The sequence below is a fragment of the Pithys albifrons genome, chromosome 7 (genome assembly GCF_047495875.1).
Source record: "Pithys albifrons albifrons isolate INPA30051 chromosome 7, PitAlb_v1, whole genome shotgun sequence".
Lineage (NCBI taxonomy): Eukaryota > Metazoa > Chordata > Aves > Passeriformes > Thamnophilidae > Pithys > Pithys albifrons.
Window position 1 is genome coordinate 986,640 of NC_092464.1, and position 17,298 is coordinate 1,003,937.

The 17,298-nt window shown below is 59.0% G+C and overlaps 1 protein-coding gene across 3 annotated transcripts in view; it reads left to right on the forward strand.

Moving 5' to 3' along the window:
* Window positions 1–16,583, forward strand: part of DHX30 (DExH-box helicase 30) — a 40,822-nt gene extending 24,239 nt beyond the window's left edge. For all 3 annotated transcript variants that reach the window (XM_071560328.1, XM_071560326.1, XM_071560327.1), the window contains 15 exons: window positions 721–847; window positions 1,807–1,956; window positions 2,762–2,914; window positions 3,672–4,493; window positions 5,631–5,709; window positions 6,231–6,335; window positions 7,737–7,912; window positions 9,099–9,305; window positions 9,646–9,727; window positions 10,629–10,822; window positions 11,315–11,474; window positions 11,675–11,832; window positions 12,967–13,070; window positions 13,569–13,708; window positions 14,980–16,583. In XM_071560328.1, coding sequence (XP_071416429.1) covers window positions 721–847; window positions 1,807–1,956; window positions 2,762–2,914; window positions 3,672–4,493; window positions 5,631–5,709; window positions 6,231–6,335; window positions 7,737–7,912; window positions 9,099–9,305; window positions 9,646–9,727; window positions 10,629–10,822; window positions 11,315–11,474; window positions 11,675–11,832; window positions 12,967–13,070; window positions 13,569–13,708; window positions 14,980–15,215 — 2,893 coding nt within the window. In that variant the 3' untranslated portion in view covers window positions 15,216–16,583. The remainder of the gene's footprint in view (window positions 1–720; window positions 848–1,806; window positions 1,957–2,761; window positions 2,915–3,671; window positions 4,494–5,630; window positions 5,710–6,230; window positions 6,336–7,736; window positions 7,913–9,098; window positions 9,306–9,645; window positions 9,728–10,628; window positions 10,823–11,314; window positions 11,475–11,674; window positions 11,833–12,966; window positions 13,071–13,568; window positions 13,709–14,979) is intronic.
* Window positions 16,584–17,298: the final 715 nt, after the last annotated feature.

Genomic DNA, 17,298 nt, shown 5'->3' on the forward strand with positions numbered 1-17,298 from the left:
GGAGCTGCTCCCAGGAGGGTTTTCCCTGCAACTGATCCACCCCTGCAGTTCCTCAGAGCTGAGCTGCAGCTCCCGTGCTCCTGCTGGGGCCTGTAGGTGGGCCAAGGCAATAGTGGGCAGCCTGGTCCTGTACCTGGCTGCCATCCAGGGCATGCAGGCTTCTTCCCTGGAGCTCTGCCCTTTGGAGAGACTGTTGGCAGCCTTGCTACCTGCCTTGCTCTTCTGTGAGTGAAGAGATTTCTGTTCCCAGAAATGATCTGTGTGCACTTAGGCCTGGTTTTGACCACCCCAGTTTCGAGGGCCACATGAAATCTGCTTCTGTAGATAACCAGAGTTGCTTGCTTGACTTCATGTTTTATGAGCACAAATCTTGGATTTTTAATGGGCAACACGAGCAAGATCTATAAGAACACAGTGGTGATTATTGTAGGGTTGCTCTTTGGATCCAGAATTATTTATTTATGAAACCTGCTGCAATCTGTTGATGTTCCCTGGTGTGCAGCCTTAGTGTAAAGGTTTGGTTGGGAGGAGGTGGCTTTGCTGGGCTGGGAGGTTGTTCTGTGACTGAGAGTTTTTACCAACAAGGTACAGCTTGACTGTGCAGTGTCCAGGGCTGTCTGTGCTGTAACTGTGTAGTCTCAGAGCTCAGCAGCACCTGCAGTGAGGTGGGTCTGGGCACACAGGGGGGTTTGTACATCACCTGTTCTCATGTCCCCCCAGCCGAGGAGGGAGTTCCATTGAAATGACAGATGACAACACTGCCATCCGTGCCCTGACACAATTCCCACTGCCCAAAAACCTCCTGGCCCAGGTCATTCAGATCGCAACCTCTTCCTCCACAGTCAAGGTAAGGTGCTGTTTGAGCCCTGCCAGGGGTGGAGCTCGAAGGCTCCCACTGGAATCACTTGGGATGCTTTGCTTGGGCAGCAGAGCTGGGGAGAGGAGGGCAGTTAGGACTAGGCCCAGAAAAATCACTCTGAAGAGCAAGGAAGAGACTTTGTGGTGAGAACTGAGGGAATGTTGCAATAGAGCCATGAGGAATGTTGTTCCTTGAGGCCAGGGCAGCAGAGGAGCTGCTCTCTGAATGATGGAGATCATTTCCTGCGGTTTCATTTCCCCTGTATCTGCCACAAACACAAGTTTGTGTTGCTGGGAGCAGTGTGTAATTTGTGTGCTGATGGAATCCTCCCAGTCTCCAGGCATCCTTCTCAGTGTGTCACCCACCTGCTGCCCAGAGCTCGTGTGTTCAGCAAACAGGAGCTGTGCTGCACCCCAGAGGCTCTGGGGGATGTTCCCCACACATCTGTCTGCTCTCTCTCCTGCTTAGCCAGTGCCCTGTGAGCTGGGGGGAAGAGTCAGGGCAGTAAATTGCTGGTGTTCTGTTAAATCTAACAAAACCACCACCAAATCCAACAAAAAAACTCTGTGGTGAAGGGTCCAGAGGGGCCATGTAAGGACCAGCTGAGGGCACTTGGCTTGTTCAGCTGGAGCAGAGGAGACTGAAGGGAGACTCATCAGGGTCTGCAGCCCCCCCTGAGGGGTAGCTCCAATCTCTGCTCCCTGACCAGTGACAGGACCCGAGGGAATGGCTTGGGCTGTGCCAGGGCAGGGTCAGGTGGGATCTCAGGAAAAGGCTCTTCCCCCGGAGGGTGGTGGGCACTGACCAGACTCCCCAGGGCAGTGGGCACAGCCCCAAGGCTGCCAGAGCTCCAGGAGGGTTTGGACAATGGGACAGGGACAGGGTGGGATTGTTGGGGTGTCTGGGCAGGGCCAGCTGTGGGTGCTCAGTGGGGTGTGTGCTTGCAGGAGTACATGCAGTTCCGCACGGTGGGCACCAAGACCAAGATCTGCAAGCTGACTCTGCGCTGGCCCTGCCCCATGACCTTCGCTGCCAAGGGCCGGCGCAAGGTGGAGGCAGAGAACAAGGCAGCAGCACTGGCCTGCCAGAAGCTGAAGGTGAGTGAGTGAGTGAGTGACTGCCCCTGGCTCCTGCAGCCCACACGTGTGTCCGTGGGTACAGGCTCTGTCTGCCTGACTCGCTGTGTCTGAGCCTGTTGGGGTGGTGCCTGAAACTTTCTGGGCTCTGACTTGCTTAAGAATTAATGCTTAATGAACTCCTGCTTAATGAACATGTTTCCAAACCTTGGGATTCACAGCATGCCCAGGGCAGTCAAACCTTGGGATTCATAGCATGCCCACGGGAACCAAACCTTGGGATTCACAGCATGCCCAAGGGAACCAAACCTTGGGATTCACAGCATGCCCAAGGGAACCAAACCTTGGGATTCACAGCATGCCCAAGAGAGTCAAACCTTGGGATTCACAGCATGCCCAAGAGAGTCAAACCTTGGGATTCACAGCATGCCCAAGGGAGTCAAACCTTGGGATTCACAGCATGCCCAAGGGAGTCAAACCTTGGGATTCACAGCATGCCCAAGAGAGTCAAACCTTGGGATTCACAGCATGCCCAAGGGAACCAAACCTTGGGATTCACAGCATGCCAGAACCAGAGCAAGGGAGTTAACAAGGGAGTTTGATCAGGTACAGTCATGGCTGCTGCTCCTCTGTTGGGTCTGTTTGAGACCTTCTGCAGAGTGTTCTGTTGGGGGCAGGTGGTTGGCTCTGGGGTGTCTTTTTCTCCAGGGCTGAGGTGGGACCATATCTTGGTTCTTGCTGTGGCAAGAACACCAGGAAGTGATGGATTTGGGACAACAAGTGAGCAGTCCTGTGTCTGACAGTGTTGTTTGGGTGTTCCTTGCAGAGCCTGGGCTTGGTGGACAAGAACAACAACCCCCTGAGCCACGCCATGTACAACATGACGTCCCTGCGGGAGCTGGGGGAGAACCAGCGGAAGCCCTGCCACATCAAAGTGCCCGAGGCCACCCTGCGCAAGATCGAGAACTACCTGAACCACGTGAGCACTCTGATCCCACCCAGCACCTGCAGGAGCTGCATGGCAAAACCATGAGGGAATTCATGGCTTGATTTCTGCCACAAAACCTCATCAGTTTTGCTGTCCTTCGGGGCAGAGACACCCTTGCTGGGCAGTGGGCCTTCCCTTTGTGACTTAAGGCTGAATCCAAAAGTTCTGATTGATTAGCAGTTCAGCAAGTTTTAATCCCATGAACATCTGGGCCAGTGCTTTGATTTGTGTTCTAGACAATTCCTGACCTGTTGTTGGTCTTTTTAGTTCTTCCTGTGAGATGTGGGACTTCTGTTTTTTCTTTTGCCAAGACAGAATATTTCTGGTTTAGGCAAACACTGATGTTTTGTGTAAGTTATGTGTCTGGGCTTCCTGAGGGAGGGAAGGAAGGGTGGTGGTGTAACTTGATAGTTCCCAAAAGTTGTCTTGGAGGGGCTGTTGCATTGGTTTGTGCTTGTCAGTTCAGGCATCAGCACCAGCACCCCTCCTAAAACAGGGAATGCAGCAGGGAAAACAGAGAGAGCTGCCCAAGTTAATTCTCACTTTAAATATCCTCAGTTCAGAACATCAATGACTGGGTTGCCTCAAACCTGAGGAGATCTTGGCAGAGCTCTGTGGTCCTGGCAGAGCTTCACAATCATGGCCAAGCCAGGCTGGCCGAGCCTGTTGCAGGCACCTGTTTCATTCTGTCCTTCTCAGGACTGGTACTGACCTTCCTGTCCTTGCCATCTTTGTCCATCTCTGCCAGTACCCCGTGGACATCAGGGAGTCCAGGCCCCGGATTGCTGACGACATGATGAACCTGACCAAGGAGTCTGGTGCGATAAGCGACGCCATCACGGGCAAGACGTACATCCCCATGCTGGAGGCAGAGGAGGTGCGCCTCAGCCAGAACCTCCTGGCCCTCTGGAAGAGGCGAGGAGCCTCCTGGCAGGAGAGCCACCCGCTGCCTGTGGATCCCCACAAGGACACCATCCTGTCGGCCATCGAGCAGAACCCCGTGGTGGTGATCGCCGGCGACACGGGCTGCGGGAAGACCACGCGGATCCCGCAGCTGCTGCTGGAGCACTACATCCTGGAGGGCCGCGGCGCGCGCTGCAACGTGGTCATCACCCAGCCCCGCCGCATCAGCGCCATCTCCGTCGCGCAGCGCGTGGCGCAGGAGCTGGGGCCCAACATGAGGAAGAACGTGGGCTACCAGGTGCGGCTGGAGAGCAAGCCCCCTGCCCGGGGAGGGGCCCTGCTCTTCTGCACCGTGGGCATCCTGCTCAGGAAGCTGCAGGGCAACCCCAGCCTGGAGGGCGTCAGCCACGTCGTGGTGGATGAGGTGCACGAGCGAGACGTCAACACCGACTTCCTGCTCATCCTGCTCAAAGGCATCCAGAAGCTCAACCCCGACCTGCGCCTCGTCCTCATGAGCGCCACGGGGGACAACCAGCGCTTCTCCCACTACTTTGGGGACTGCCCTGTGGTCAAGGTGCCAGGCTTCATGTACCCAGTCAAGGAATACTACCTGGAGGAGATCCTGGCCAAGCTGGGCCGGCACCGACACCGGCACTACGAGATCAAGGTGGGTGTGCAGCCGTTCCTTGGATGGGGCACTGGCTCCTACTGTGTCATCAGGGGGGTTTGGGCCTGGAACTGGTCCTGCTTCCCTGGGCCATTGGACACTGGTTGCTTGGCTTTAATTGCACAGCAGCTCCCGTAAGGTGAAGTCAGTTCAGTAGAATCTCACAGTGTTTTGATTTAATCATGGATAAACATGACTTCAGTTTGGGGTCAAGTTACTTTTGTCCCCCTTTAATGTGAAGTTTGATGTTTGAGTAGACTGAGAGCTTGTTGTGTGTTTATAGACACAGACTGGGAGGTTTGCACACTCTGTGCAAACCTGTCCAAGACTGGGATGGTTGTGACTTCCAGCACTGTTACCTCAGTGCTCGTGTCCTGCATGACTGAACTCCCTGGTTGCTGCTTTTTGCAACCAGTCCAACTGTTCCCTTGGAAAATGCCCTCTAGACATGCACTCTGTGCTGTGAGTAATCTTACACCAGTGGTGGGTCATGGAGTCATTGAGCTTGGCTGGGATCTCCAGACAGTTTCTGGTCCAACCTGCTGGTCTGGAAGCTGTCAGCCCGTTTCTGCAGCCTGGAGAGATCCCTCCCTGTGGCTGAGCAACTGTGAACTATCAGCCACTTATCCCAGTCCTGGATCATCAGCAAACTGGCTTGGGGCATCCCGTTGCCTTCAGGGCATTCTTCATGGTTCTGGTGTGGCCGGGGTTTTACCTCATTTTATGAGCTTCTCTGCCAATCTGTTCCAAATCACCAAGGGATACAAGAGCTGCTGTTGGGTGTCTGCTGGATTTGCAGTCCCAGGTACACGTAGCGCAGTTTTGTCCCAGAAACCTCATGTGAGTTCTGTTACTTGTGAGGTGCTGTTCAGCAGGGGTGCACAAATCCCAGCCTCCAGATCTGGAGAATGGGAAGGGACTGTGTATTCCCAGTGCACGGCAGAGGAGGCTGCCAGCAGTTGTGACCAGAGTGGGTTCTAGACAGAGCCAAACCCAGGCTCCTGAGGTTCCTGGCTCCAAGTCCTGGGCAGGCTGTCCAAGTCCAGACATTTGCTGTCTCTGGGAGCTGCTCTGGAGGCAGTGCCTTTGCTCTCTGCCAGACTCCCTCACTCACCCACATGTGTCCTTTTTACCCAGCAATCTGACGATGAGTGTGTGCTGGATCTTGACCTGATCACCGACCTCGTGCTCCAGATCGATGCCCACGGAGAGCCAGGTGGGTTCTGCCTTTCCCTTGGCTCTTCCTTTTGCTGGGACAGATAAAAGTGAACCCTGCAGAGCCCAGGCCCTTTGCAGAGACCCCACGATGCCAAGCCTCTTGTACAAGTCCTCCTTGAATTCCTGTTGATCCAAGGGGTCCTGAGCAGTGCGGCACGAGGGGATTTGGAGTCTTTGGCTAAGAAATCTGAGTCCTCAGTGTCCTGGGCAGCTGTTCCTGGGGTGTGCATGGCAGGACTTGTCTGTGCTCCTGCATTTGCAGCCTTGTGCTGCACAGTTGTCTTTGTGTATTGGAGCCCCATCCCTGTTAAATATCTTTAGCTGGAAGGTGATGTGTTTGGGAATCAGGCAGGACTCCTGCATGACTTGTAAGGATGTTAAGTGTGTCAAAGTGTGTAGGTATCCACTCTCAAACTACAGGTAGCCTGGTTGTTTTCTGCCTTGAAAACCTGTGTCTCCAGCTGGGGAAAAGCTCCTGGATTTTGAGGTTGCATGTTCCTAACTCTTGGTGTGTTCCAGGTGGGATCCTGTGCTTCCTCCCCGGCTGGCAGGAGATCAAAGGGGTGCAGCAGCGGCTGCTGGAGATGCTGGGCTCACAGAACAGCCGGTACCTCGTCCTGCCAGGTGAGAGGGCAGGGCCAGCCCCTCCCCAGCACTCAGGACAGTCTGGGACACCTGACTCTGAGCCCCTTCAGCTCTGCACTCTGGGGCAGAGCTCCTGTGCTTTGATGTCCCTGTGGTGTCCCTGTGTGGTGAGCGTGAGTAACTCCTGAGCAGAGGCCGAGGAGCTCCTCGCTTGTGATCAAAGAACGTGACTTCCCGTCTGCCTCCAGCAACTGGGAATTAGGCCAGCAGGAAACAGCTCCCTTCTCAGGGCTGTTGCTGCCTGCTGGGCCTGCACAGAAAAGGTCCTCAGGACCTCTTTTGTTGGATGCAAAAGGACTTTGGAGCTCAGCTTTGATTAGTGAATTTAACAGTCCTTATCCCAGGAGGAAGTTTCTAACAAAAGGCAGTTCTGCTCTGCAGGGCTGTTGAGGGTTTTGGCACTTTCTTGTTTGTTTTTTAGCAGCCATCCCTGCAAGGCTGAGCAGGGGCAGAGCTTTGAGCAGCTGAACTGTTCAAAAATGCAGGTGTTCTTTGTGGAAAGTGCCTGTTCTCCTGCTCCCCACCATCCTCTGCACTGCTGGGAGTGTCTGTGTCACTGGTCTGTAACAGGGCCAGGCTGTGAGGCAGGAGAACCACCGTGACATGTGGGCCCAGATGGGAGTGAGGACACCCCGTTCCCCTCCTGGGGGACTTGGGAGGAGCAGGAGCTGCAGAACTGGGCTGTGGGAGGGAGTGGGACTTGGGGATGTTCTGGAGGTGCCACCAGGCTCTGGGACAGGAGGTGAGCAGAGCTCCTGCTGCTGCTGAGCCAGAGGTGGAAGCAACTGAAATGAGGCCTTCCCAAATAGTGTGTGGGAGATGTCTCGTGGGGTCTGGCTGGCAGGAAGCTGCTGGCAGTGGGCATCAGTGGTGCCACCATTTTCCTCCCATGTTTCTGGAAGCAGGAGGGGGTGGTACAAGAATCTCTGCCCACCAGTTCAGTCGGGCAGGACTGACTGTGCTTTGATTGTGGTTTGGACTTGAACACAAGTCCTATGAGGAAAGGCTGGGGGGCCTGGGGTTGTTCAGCCTGGAGAAGAGGAGGCTGAGGGGGGACCTCATCACTCTCTACAACTACCTGAAAGGATGTTGTAGCCAGGTGGGGGTTGGTCTCTTCTGTCACAACCAACAGTAGGACAAGAGGGGCTTACGCTCTGCCAGGGAAGGTTTAGGTTGGATATCAGGAAGAAGTTCTTTATAGAGAGAGTGGTCAGGCATTGGAATAGCCTGCCCAGAGAGGGGGTGGATTATCCAACCCTGGAGGTTTTTAAGGTGAGACTGGACATGGCATGATCTGGTAATCAAAATGGGTTGGATTAATTGTTGGACTGGATGATCTCAGAGGTCTCTTCCAACCCAACTGATTCTATGATTTCCCAGTGCACTCCAACATCCCCATGATGGACCAGCAGAACATCTTCCAGCGGCCTCCTCCCGGCGTCAGGAAGATCGTCCTGGCCACCAACATTGCAGAGACCTCCATCACCATCAACGACATCGTGCACGTGGTGGACAGCGGCACGCACAAGGAGGAGCGCTACGACCTCAAGACCAAGGTACTGCTGCCTTCCTGCCCCTGGGGGCACTGGGGACACCCTGGAGCTCAGGGCTGTTTCCAGAGGGGCATTTGAGGTGCTGTGAATGGCATGATGGAGCTGCTTCCCATCGGGCTCTTGGGGCACGGGTGCTCTGCCCATTTGGGGACAGTGACTCATCACCAGTGTTTGCCATGCCCAAACTCTGTGCCAGGCTCCCCACAGGCAAAATTCTGGTGTCTTCAAAGAAACTAAAGGCAAATCCTCCTCCCTTCCCAGCTCTGACACCATGGAACATCTGTAGCTTTTCTGCTTGGTTACAGTCTTTTCCCATGATTTCATCAAAAACCTCTTGCTGGCCAACACAGGACTGCCCTGCCCTGTTAGATCTTGCTCAAGTTTGCTCTCCTGACTCCAATCCGTAGTTTCCTTAGTAATCCCTTAGTTCCTCAGCTTCCAGAAAGGGCTCACTGCCCTGGGGCCCTGTTTCTGGCAGCCCTGTGAAGGCTCTTCCCTTGGTCTTGTGAAGGTGGACAGACAGCTCTGCTGCTGCTGCTGTTGGGAAAAGGAATTCTGACAACATCCCCCTGCCCCTGTTCAAGTCATCCACTCCCAGGGCCATTTGCACCTTGGACCAGTCCTGGTTTAAACCCAGCCCTTTGATGCTTGCCCAGTTTAACCCAGTTCAGAATGCAGGGCCCGAGGCAGGGTCGGTGTGAGGGGCCCCAGAGAGCCCTGGGATGGGGACCAGGACAGGTGTCCAGCAGGTGGCATCTGGGTGCCACCCATGCCCTGATAGACACCAGCACTGCAGGAGGCAGGAGAGTGGGAAGGGCTTCCTGGCCCTTTGGCAGCATGGATCAGCCTTGAGGGGATCTGTGGGTGGAGAGATGGAAAGAGAGGGACTTGGCACAAGGAGTGCCAGGACAAGGGGAATGGCTTCCCACTGCCAGAGGGCAGGGCTAGGTGGGATATTGGGAAGGAACTCCTGGCTGGGAGGGCAGTGAGTGATTGGAATGGATTTCCCAGAGCAGCTGTGGCTGCCCCATCCCTGGAATTGTCATCCAAGGGCAGGCTGGAGCAGCCTGGGCTATGGAAGGTGTCCCTGCCCATGGGACTAAGGTCCTTCCAAGCCAAACCAGTGTGGGGTTCTGTGATCCAAGCAGGGCAGAGCCCTGAGAGCCTTCCTGCCTGATCCTCTCCCCAGGTGTCCTGCCTGGAGACCGTGTGGGTGTCCAAGTCGAACGTGGTGCAGCGGCGTGGCCGTGCCGGCCGCTGCCAGTCGGGCTTTGCCTACCACCTCTTCCCTCGCAGCCGCCTGGACAAGATGCCAACCTACCAGGTGCCTGAGATCCTGCGCACCCCCCTGGAGAACCTGGTGGTGCAGGCCAAGATCCACATGCCAGAGAAAACGGTGAGCACGGCATGGCACGGGGTGGGACTGCGCCGGCGGGGCTGGAGCCAGCCCGGGGCAGGGGTGGGGACAGGCAGCAGGCTGAGTCCCTGCCTGCCCAAACACGGGGCTGTCTGGGGAGGTCAGACCAGGAACTGTGGGGATCCCTTAGGTGACAGTCTGTCAGAAGACTGAAGGAATGGAGAGGGCTGAGCTCATGTCCCTGGAGGCACAGCAAGAGGGAACTGTGGTGCTGTCTGGGGCCCTGGGGCAGGACAGTGGACTCCCGAGGGCTCTCCCACATACCTGTGTGGGAAACTTGCCCATTTCTTCCCTTTCCCCTCCCCTTGCTGTGTTGCAGGCAGTTGAGTTTCTCTCCAAGGCACTGGACAGCCCTGACATCAAAGCTGTGGATGAAGCAGTGATCTTGCTGCAGGAGATTGGTGAGATAATGCTGTGTCCTGGAAACATGTTTGCTGTCCAAACGTGGGAAGTGGGAGCTGGCACAGGATCCTGCAGGGCAGTACTGGCCCTGGATGGGGGGGATGGCAGCTGATGGGGACTTGCCAAACCACACACCTTGTGCTGTTGAATTTCTCACACTGCTTTGCTCAGAAAGTTGGGAGAACTTTACAAGGTTTAAAAAAAAAAGGGCAGGGAGTGACAGAGAAAGAAGAGGATGGTGATGTGGAGTTGAGAGCTGGGGTGGCAGAGAAAGAAGGGGATGGTGATCTGGAGTTCAGAGCTGAGGTGGCAGAGAAAGAAGGGGATGCTGATCTGGAGTTCAGAGCTGAGGTGGCAGAGAAAGAAGGGGATGCTGATCTGGAGTTCAGAGCTGGGGTGACAACGAAGGAGATGGTAACTGGAGTTCAGAGCTGGGGTGACAGAGAAAACGAAGTGGATGGTATTCATCTGGAGTTTAGAGCTGGGGTGGCAGAGAAAGAAGGGGATGGTGATGTGGAGTTCAGAGCTGGGGTGACAGAGAAAGAAGGGGATGGTAACTGGAGTTCAGAGCTGGGGTGACAGAGAAAGAAGGGGATGGTAACTGGAGTTCAGAGCTGGGGTGACAGAGAAAGAAGGGGATGGTAACTGGAGTTCAGAGCTGAGGTGGCAGAGAAAGGAGGGGATGGTGATGTGGAGTTCAGAGCTGGGGCCTTGTTGACTGTCAGGTGCCTGTGACAGCCCTTTCCTTGGCCTCAGCTCAGTTAGACCTGGTGGTTCTGGGTGTTTATTGCAGGCCCCTGTCCCTGGTGACCCCACATCTCCCAGGCCCTTGGGGGGTTGTCCTGGCAGCTTTGGGCAGTGGGAGGTGGTGGGCGCTGCCACAGCGTGGCTCTGTTGCAGGGGTGCTGGACCAGCGGGAGGCCCTCACCACGCTGGGCAAGCGGCTGGCCCAGATCTCCACGGACCCGCGGCTGGCCAAGGCCATCGTGCTGGCCTCCATCTACCGCTGCCTGCACCCCCTGCTCGTCATCGTGTCCTGCCTCACGCGGGACCCCTTCAGCAGCAGCCTCCAGAACCGCGCCGAGGTGGACAAGGTGAGCGAGGGGCTGGGGGGGCAGCAGGGGCAGGGCAGGGCGGGGGGGGGCAGCAGGGACACGGCTGGTGGGCAGCAGGGACAGGGGGGCAGCAGGGGCACGGGCGGGTGGACGGGCAGAAGGAGCACAGTGGGTGGATGGATGGGCAGCAGGGGCACGGGTGGTGGGCAGCAGGGGCACGGGTGGTGGGCAGCAGGGGCATGGGTGGGTCGGCGGGCAGAAGGAGCACAGTAGGTGGATAGATGGGCAGCAGGGGCACGGGTGGTGGGCAGCATGGGCGGGTCAGCGGGCAGAAGGAGCACAGTGGGTGGATGGATGGGCAGCAGGGGCAGGTGGGCGGGCAGCAGGAGCACAGTGGGTGGGCGGGTGGGCAGCAGGGGCACAGGTGGTGGGCAGTAGGGTCACTGCCAGGCTTGTGGGCAGCAGGGGCACAGCGGGTGGGCAGGTGGGCAGCAGGGGCAGGGCTGGTGGCTCACTGTGCCCCTGCCCCAGGCCAAGGCCGTGCTGAGCCGGGAGAGCGGCAGTGACCACCTGGCGTTCGTGAGGGCCGTGGCGGGCTGGGAGGAGGTGCTGCGGCGCAGGGACAGCCGTGCCAGGGACAACTACCTGCAGGACTACTACCTGTACGGGCCCAGCCTGCGCTTCATCAACGGTGAGTGCCCCTGCCCCGAGGGGCCGATGCACCAGGGAGGGCGTGGGGCTGAATCAGGCTGGGCTGGGCAGCGTGTGGCTCTGGCACAGCAGGGATGTCCTGTCCTGGCACCAGGGTTGGTGCTGCCCTGCTGAAGTTACTCATGCCTTGGGATGAAGGAGAGGGTGAATCTCATCCCTGGGGCTGTCTCCTCCCTCCAGGCCTTGTCAAGCAGTTCTCAGAGAACCTTTACGAAGCCTTCCTGGTGTCATCCCCGTCTGACTGTACCATGCCCTCGTCCGTGTGTAACCAGTACAGTGAGGAGGAGGAGCTCGTCAAGGGAGTCCTCATGGCTGGGCTCTACCCCAACCTCATCCAGGTACTGGCTCTGCTGTTGCCTTCCTGGGCTTGCTGGTCACAGTGGGGGCACAGGAAAGCATCGAGGTGCCAGAGGTGGTTGTGCTCTCTTCGGAGTTTGTGTGTCCAAGCCAGGCTCCTGCTGCTCTGGGGCTGTCCCTGGAGCTCCACCCGTGAGGAGTGGCCACATGGGCAGGTGCAGGTCCAGGCTTGGATTCCTGTTACTTGGTGTGGGAGCTGCTGAGGTGGCTCCTCCTCCTGCTTGCTGCCCAGAGTGGCACCTTCCTCCTGCTGCCTGCTGCCCGAGGTGGCACCTTCCTCCTCCTGCCTGCTGCCTAGAGTGGCACCTTCCTCCTCCTGCCTGCTGCCCAGAGTGGCACCTTCCTCCTCCTGCCTGCTGCCCAGAGTGGCACCTTCCTCCTCCTGCCTGCTGCCCAGAGTGGCACCTTCCTCCTCCTGCCTGCTGCCCAGAGTGGCACCTTCCTCCTCCTGCCTGCTGCCCCTTGCCCAGCACTGTGTGACTGCCCAGTCTGGTCACCCCCAGACGTGCTCTGCAAACCCAGCAGAGCTTCTGGGAGCGGAGGAACATCCTCACCTCTGCCCACAGCACGTGGGAGAGGTGGCTGTGGGTGGGAGGAATGTCCTCACTGCCCTCAGCACGTGGGAGAGGTGGCTGTGGGTGGGAGGAATGTCCTCACCTCTGCCCGCAGCACGTGGGAGAGGTGGCTGTGGGTGGGAGGAATGTCCTCACCTCTGCCCACAGCACGTGGGAGAGGTGGCTGTGGGTGGGAGGAATGTCCTCACCTCTGCCCGCAGCACGTGGGAGAGGTGGCTGTGGGTGGGAGGAATGTCCTCACCTCTGCCCACAGCACGTGGGAGAGGTGGCTGTGGGTGGGAGGAATGTCCTCACCTCTGCCCACAGCACGTGGGAGAGGTGGCTGTGGGTGGGAGGAATGTCCTCACCTCTGCCCACAGCACGTGGGAGAGGTGGCTGTGGGTGGGAGGAATGTCCTCACCTCTGCCCACAGCACGTGGGAGAGGTGGCTGTGGGTGGGAGGAATGTCCTCACCTCTGCCCACAGCACGTGGGAGAGGTGGCTGTGGGTGGGTAGGGCCTGCTGGTCGTGCAGGTGTTTGAGATTCTGCTCCTGTTGCAGGTGAGACAAGGGAAGGTGACGCGCCAGGGGAAGTTCAAACCCAACAGCTACGCGTACCGGACAAAGGCCGGCACTGTCCTGCTGCACAAGTCCACCATCAACAGGTGGGTCAGCGTGGGATGGGGGGGCCCCACACTGCACCCCAGACATGCTGCACACCCCACACTGCACCCCAGACACGCTGCACACCCCACACTGCACCCCAGACATGCTGCACACCCCACACTGCACCCCAGACATGCTGCACACCCCACACTGCACCCCAGACACGCTGCACACCCCCCCCCACACACCCTGCACACCCCACACTGCACCCCAGACACGCTGCACACCCTCCACTGCACCCCAGACACACACCCTGCACACCCTACACTGCACCCCACACTGCATCTCACACACACCCTGCACACCCCACACTGCACCCCCAGACACGCTGCACACCCCCCCCACACACCCTGCACACCCCACACTACACCCCAGACACCCTGCACACCCCACCCCACACATCCCACACCCTCCTGCACACCCCGCACAGCCCAGCGGGCCATGCCCAGCACCCGGGGCTGTGCCAGCCATGTGGCTGACAGGCTGTGCCCACACAGGGAGGCGTCCAAGCTCTACAGCCGCTGGCTCACCTACTTCATGGCCGTCAAGTCCAACGGGGGCGTGTTCGTGCGGGACTCGTCCCAGGTGCACCCGCTGGCCGTGCTGCTCATGACTGACACCGACATCCACGTGCGAGGTGAGTGCTGTGCCCGGCCCTGGGGGCTGCTGGGGGGCCAGCTCTGCTCTGCCCCTGGGGGCTGCTGGGGGGCCAGCTCTGCTCTGCCCCTGGGGGCTGCTGGGGGGCCAACTCTGCTCTGCCCCTGGGGGCTGCTGGGGGGCCCAACTGTACTGTGTCCCCATGGGACTGCTGGGGCCCAGCTCCCTGGGGAGCTGCTGGGGGGCCAGCTCTGCTCTGTCCCTGTGGGGCTGCTGGGGGGCCAGCTCTGCTCTGTCCCCGTGGGGCTGTTGGGGGCCAGCTCTGCTCTGTCCCCATGGGGCTGCTGGGGGGCCACCTCTGCTCTGTCCCCATGGGGCTGTTGGGGGCCAGCTCTGCTCTGCCCCCATGGGGCTGTTGGGGGCCAGCTCTGCTCTGCCCCCATGGGGCTGTTGGGGGCCAGCTCTGCTCTGTCTCCGTGGGGCTGTTGGGGGCCAGCTCTGCTCTGTCTCCGTGGGGCTGTTGGGGGCCAGCTCTGCTCTGCCCCTGTGCCCAGGCCCTCCCTGCTCACCAGGCTCGAGCTTTGGGCTGGTTGGGGCTGTGCAGGTGACACTCTGGGAGTTGTTCCCAGTTGTAGCTCTGCAGGGAGACAGGGAAGGCTGAGCCCAGAGGCCTGTGTGTGCCTGGATTGTCCTGGGGGAAGGAGGAGCTGAGCTGGCATGATCCCACTTCTCCCTGGGGACGTGTCCTTTCAGCCCGGGGAGTTTGGCAGTGCTGCAGTTGCTGTACAGCCCTCCAGCTCAACTGGGCTGTGCCCTTGGTCACCTCCCATGGGAGGCTGGAAGGGTTGGGGTGTGGGCAGTGCTGCCCGTCTGTGCCATCAGTCACCCCCTGTGGGAGGCTGGGAGGGTCCTGGGCTGTGGGCAGTGCTGGCAGTGCTGCAGTTGGTGTGCAGCTCTGGAGCTCAGCCGGGCTGTGCCTTTGGCCACTGCCCATGGGAGGCTGGGAGGGTTGGGGTGTGGGCAGTGCTGCCCAGCTGTGCCATCAGTCACCCCCAGTGGGAGGCTGGGAGGGTTGGGGTGTGGGCAGTGCTGCCCAGCTGTGCCATCAGTCACCCCCAATGGGAGGCTGGGAGGGTTGGGGTGTGGGCAGTGCTGCCCAGCTGTGCCATCAGTCACTCCCAATGGGAGGCTGGGAGGGTTGGGGTGTGGGCAGTGCTGCCCGGCCAGTGTGGGCACTGCACTGCTGGCCTGGGTGGGCGTGGGGAGCAGCCCCGTGCCAGCCCCACGCCCCTCACGCCGCTCTCCCCCAAGATGACGGCTGGAGAGCGACGGTGTCCCTGACGGACAGCGACCTGCTGGTGCTGGAGGGAGACTCCTACACCATCCGCCTGCTGCGCGACTTCCGCGTGTCGCTGTCCAAGATGGTGGAGACGTGCCTGTGCTACGAGATGGCCGCGATCCCCGGGGACCTGCACCACCAGCACAGCCAACTGCTCGACATCCTGGTGGATCTGCTCAAGGGCCCTCCCGGCAGCTTCGGCTCGTAGGCGGAGCCGCGGGCTCCTGTGGGGACTTGTAATTTGTATAAAGATGTTCACAAATGTTTATTTAAATAAAGTTCTATTTATCCCTTGTGAAGTCATCTCTCTCCATCCTAGAAGATTAATGTTGTCCGAACCTGCTGCTGCCGGCTCCGTGCATGGTCACCGCGTGGAAGAGCAGCGGGAATGGACTGGGAGTGCCGACGGACCCGAGCTCCGGGGGACACCCACGTGCCTGCCGTGCTGCCAGTGCCACCCCCGTGGGAAGCAGCGAGGACAGGACAGGGCTGGGGCCGCCCGTGCCCCCTCCCCACGGGGCCGGAGCCGCTCCGCGCCCACCGCCAGGACGGACAGACAGACGGACGTGTGGCCGTGACAGGCCGAGCCTGGGCCGGCAGCTCCGGCGCAGGGATCGCCGTCTCCGCTCCCCACGTGCCCCGGAGGCGTCGGATGGAGGTGACATTCCATGGGGATCTCGAGCCTGCCCGCGGGGCCCTGCCAGCCCTCGGCCGTGGGTCCCGAGCGTGAGCTGCGACTCGTCCTTCCCACCCTGCCTGTCCTTCTCGTCCTTTGCGTCGTTCTATGGCTTTTTTAACCCCCTGCTCTCCCCACGGCGAGGAGGCCGATCCTGTCCCTGCGCACCAGGACGTGACTGTGGCTGCCGGTGGGAGCCACGGCAGGGGCACAACCCTTTGTTTTCTACGAACAGGGACCACATTTCTGGGGAACGAGGATTGCGACAGGCACAGCACTCAATGAGGAGTCTGGAGTGTAATCCCAGCTTTGCCTTGGACTCTCTGTCCGCTGGGGACAGTGACCTACCTCACAGGGCTGTTGTGAGGCTTGGCTGGCGTGTGCTGGAGGGACTCGGGGCGCGAGGGCTGTGCCCCGGCGCTGAGGGGCCCGCGGGGCCTGCGCTCATTCCTTTTTATTCCCATTTCTCAGCTCTCTGTACCTGCAGCAGAGGGCAGGGCTGAGGGCTCGCCGGGCCCCGGGGCCACCCTTTGGTTCTCCCAGTTCTCTGATTTCAGTTACTGCTCATGGGCTTTAAGGCACCGTGGCCTGTGCCAGCACAAGGGGCCCTCGGAGTCCTGCAGCCTGGGGTCACTCAAAACTTCCCATCTTCATTTCACTTGCTTGAGGTTGTCACTATTATTTGACCAGTGTTTGTTTCTTTTGGCCTGTATAATGGGCAATATGGTTTTCCCTTCCAGCAGGTTTAAAAAAAAGAAAAAAAGACAAAAAAAAAAAGACTAAGCTATTGTCTAAATGGTTCCGAACTAGTGTGATATTGGGATACTTCCGTGGCTGTTATGTGATACTGGATCTTTTTACAACATAGATTAAAGACAATAAAAAGGGATAGAGTAGGAACTGCCTCTGTTCTCTTCATTCTTTATTGCTGTTTATTTTTTTACTGCGAAGTCTGGAGTTCTGGGCCTTTTCTTTGGCCCCTTCTCTGCTGGGAGAGCGGCAGAGCTGCCGTGGTGTGAGGGGCTGTGGGGCTGTGCTGCTTCCAGACCCTTCCCTGCTGCCCCGGGGCCAGGGTGGCACTAAGGGGGGTCTGCTGGGGTGGGGAAATGGGTGGGGAGGCTAAAGGGACCTGGCACTGTGGGACCCCCTGGCAGTGACACCCTGGGGGGGCTGAAGGATCATTGTGGGGTCACAGATACCCCCAGGCAGCCACAGCAGCTGGCAGGACACGGGCACCCCACGGTGGCAGAGCGTGTCCTGGTGCTGGTCATGGCCAAGGGAACCAGCCCAGTGTGTCCCAGTGTGTCCCAGTGCCCAAGGGAACCAGCCCAGTGTGTCCCAGTGCCCAAGGGAACCAGCCCAGTGTGTCCCAGTGCCCAGGGGAACCAGCCCGGTGTGTCCCAGTGCCCAAGGGAACCAGCCCAGTGTGTCCAGTGTGTCCCAGTGCCCAGGGGAACCAGCCCAGTGTGTCCCAGTGCCCGGGGAACCTGCCCAGTGTGTCCCAGTGCCCGGGGAACCTGCCCAGTGTGTCCCAGTGCCTGGGGAAGCGTCGATGTCCAGAGCTCAGGGTTTGTTCCCACCACAGGGCTCGAGGGGGCAGAGGAGCTGCTCGGGG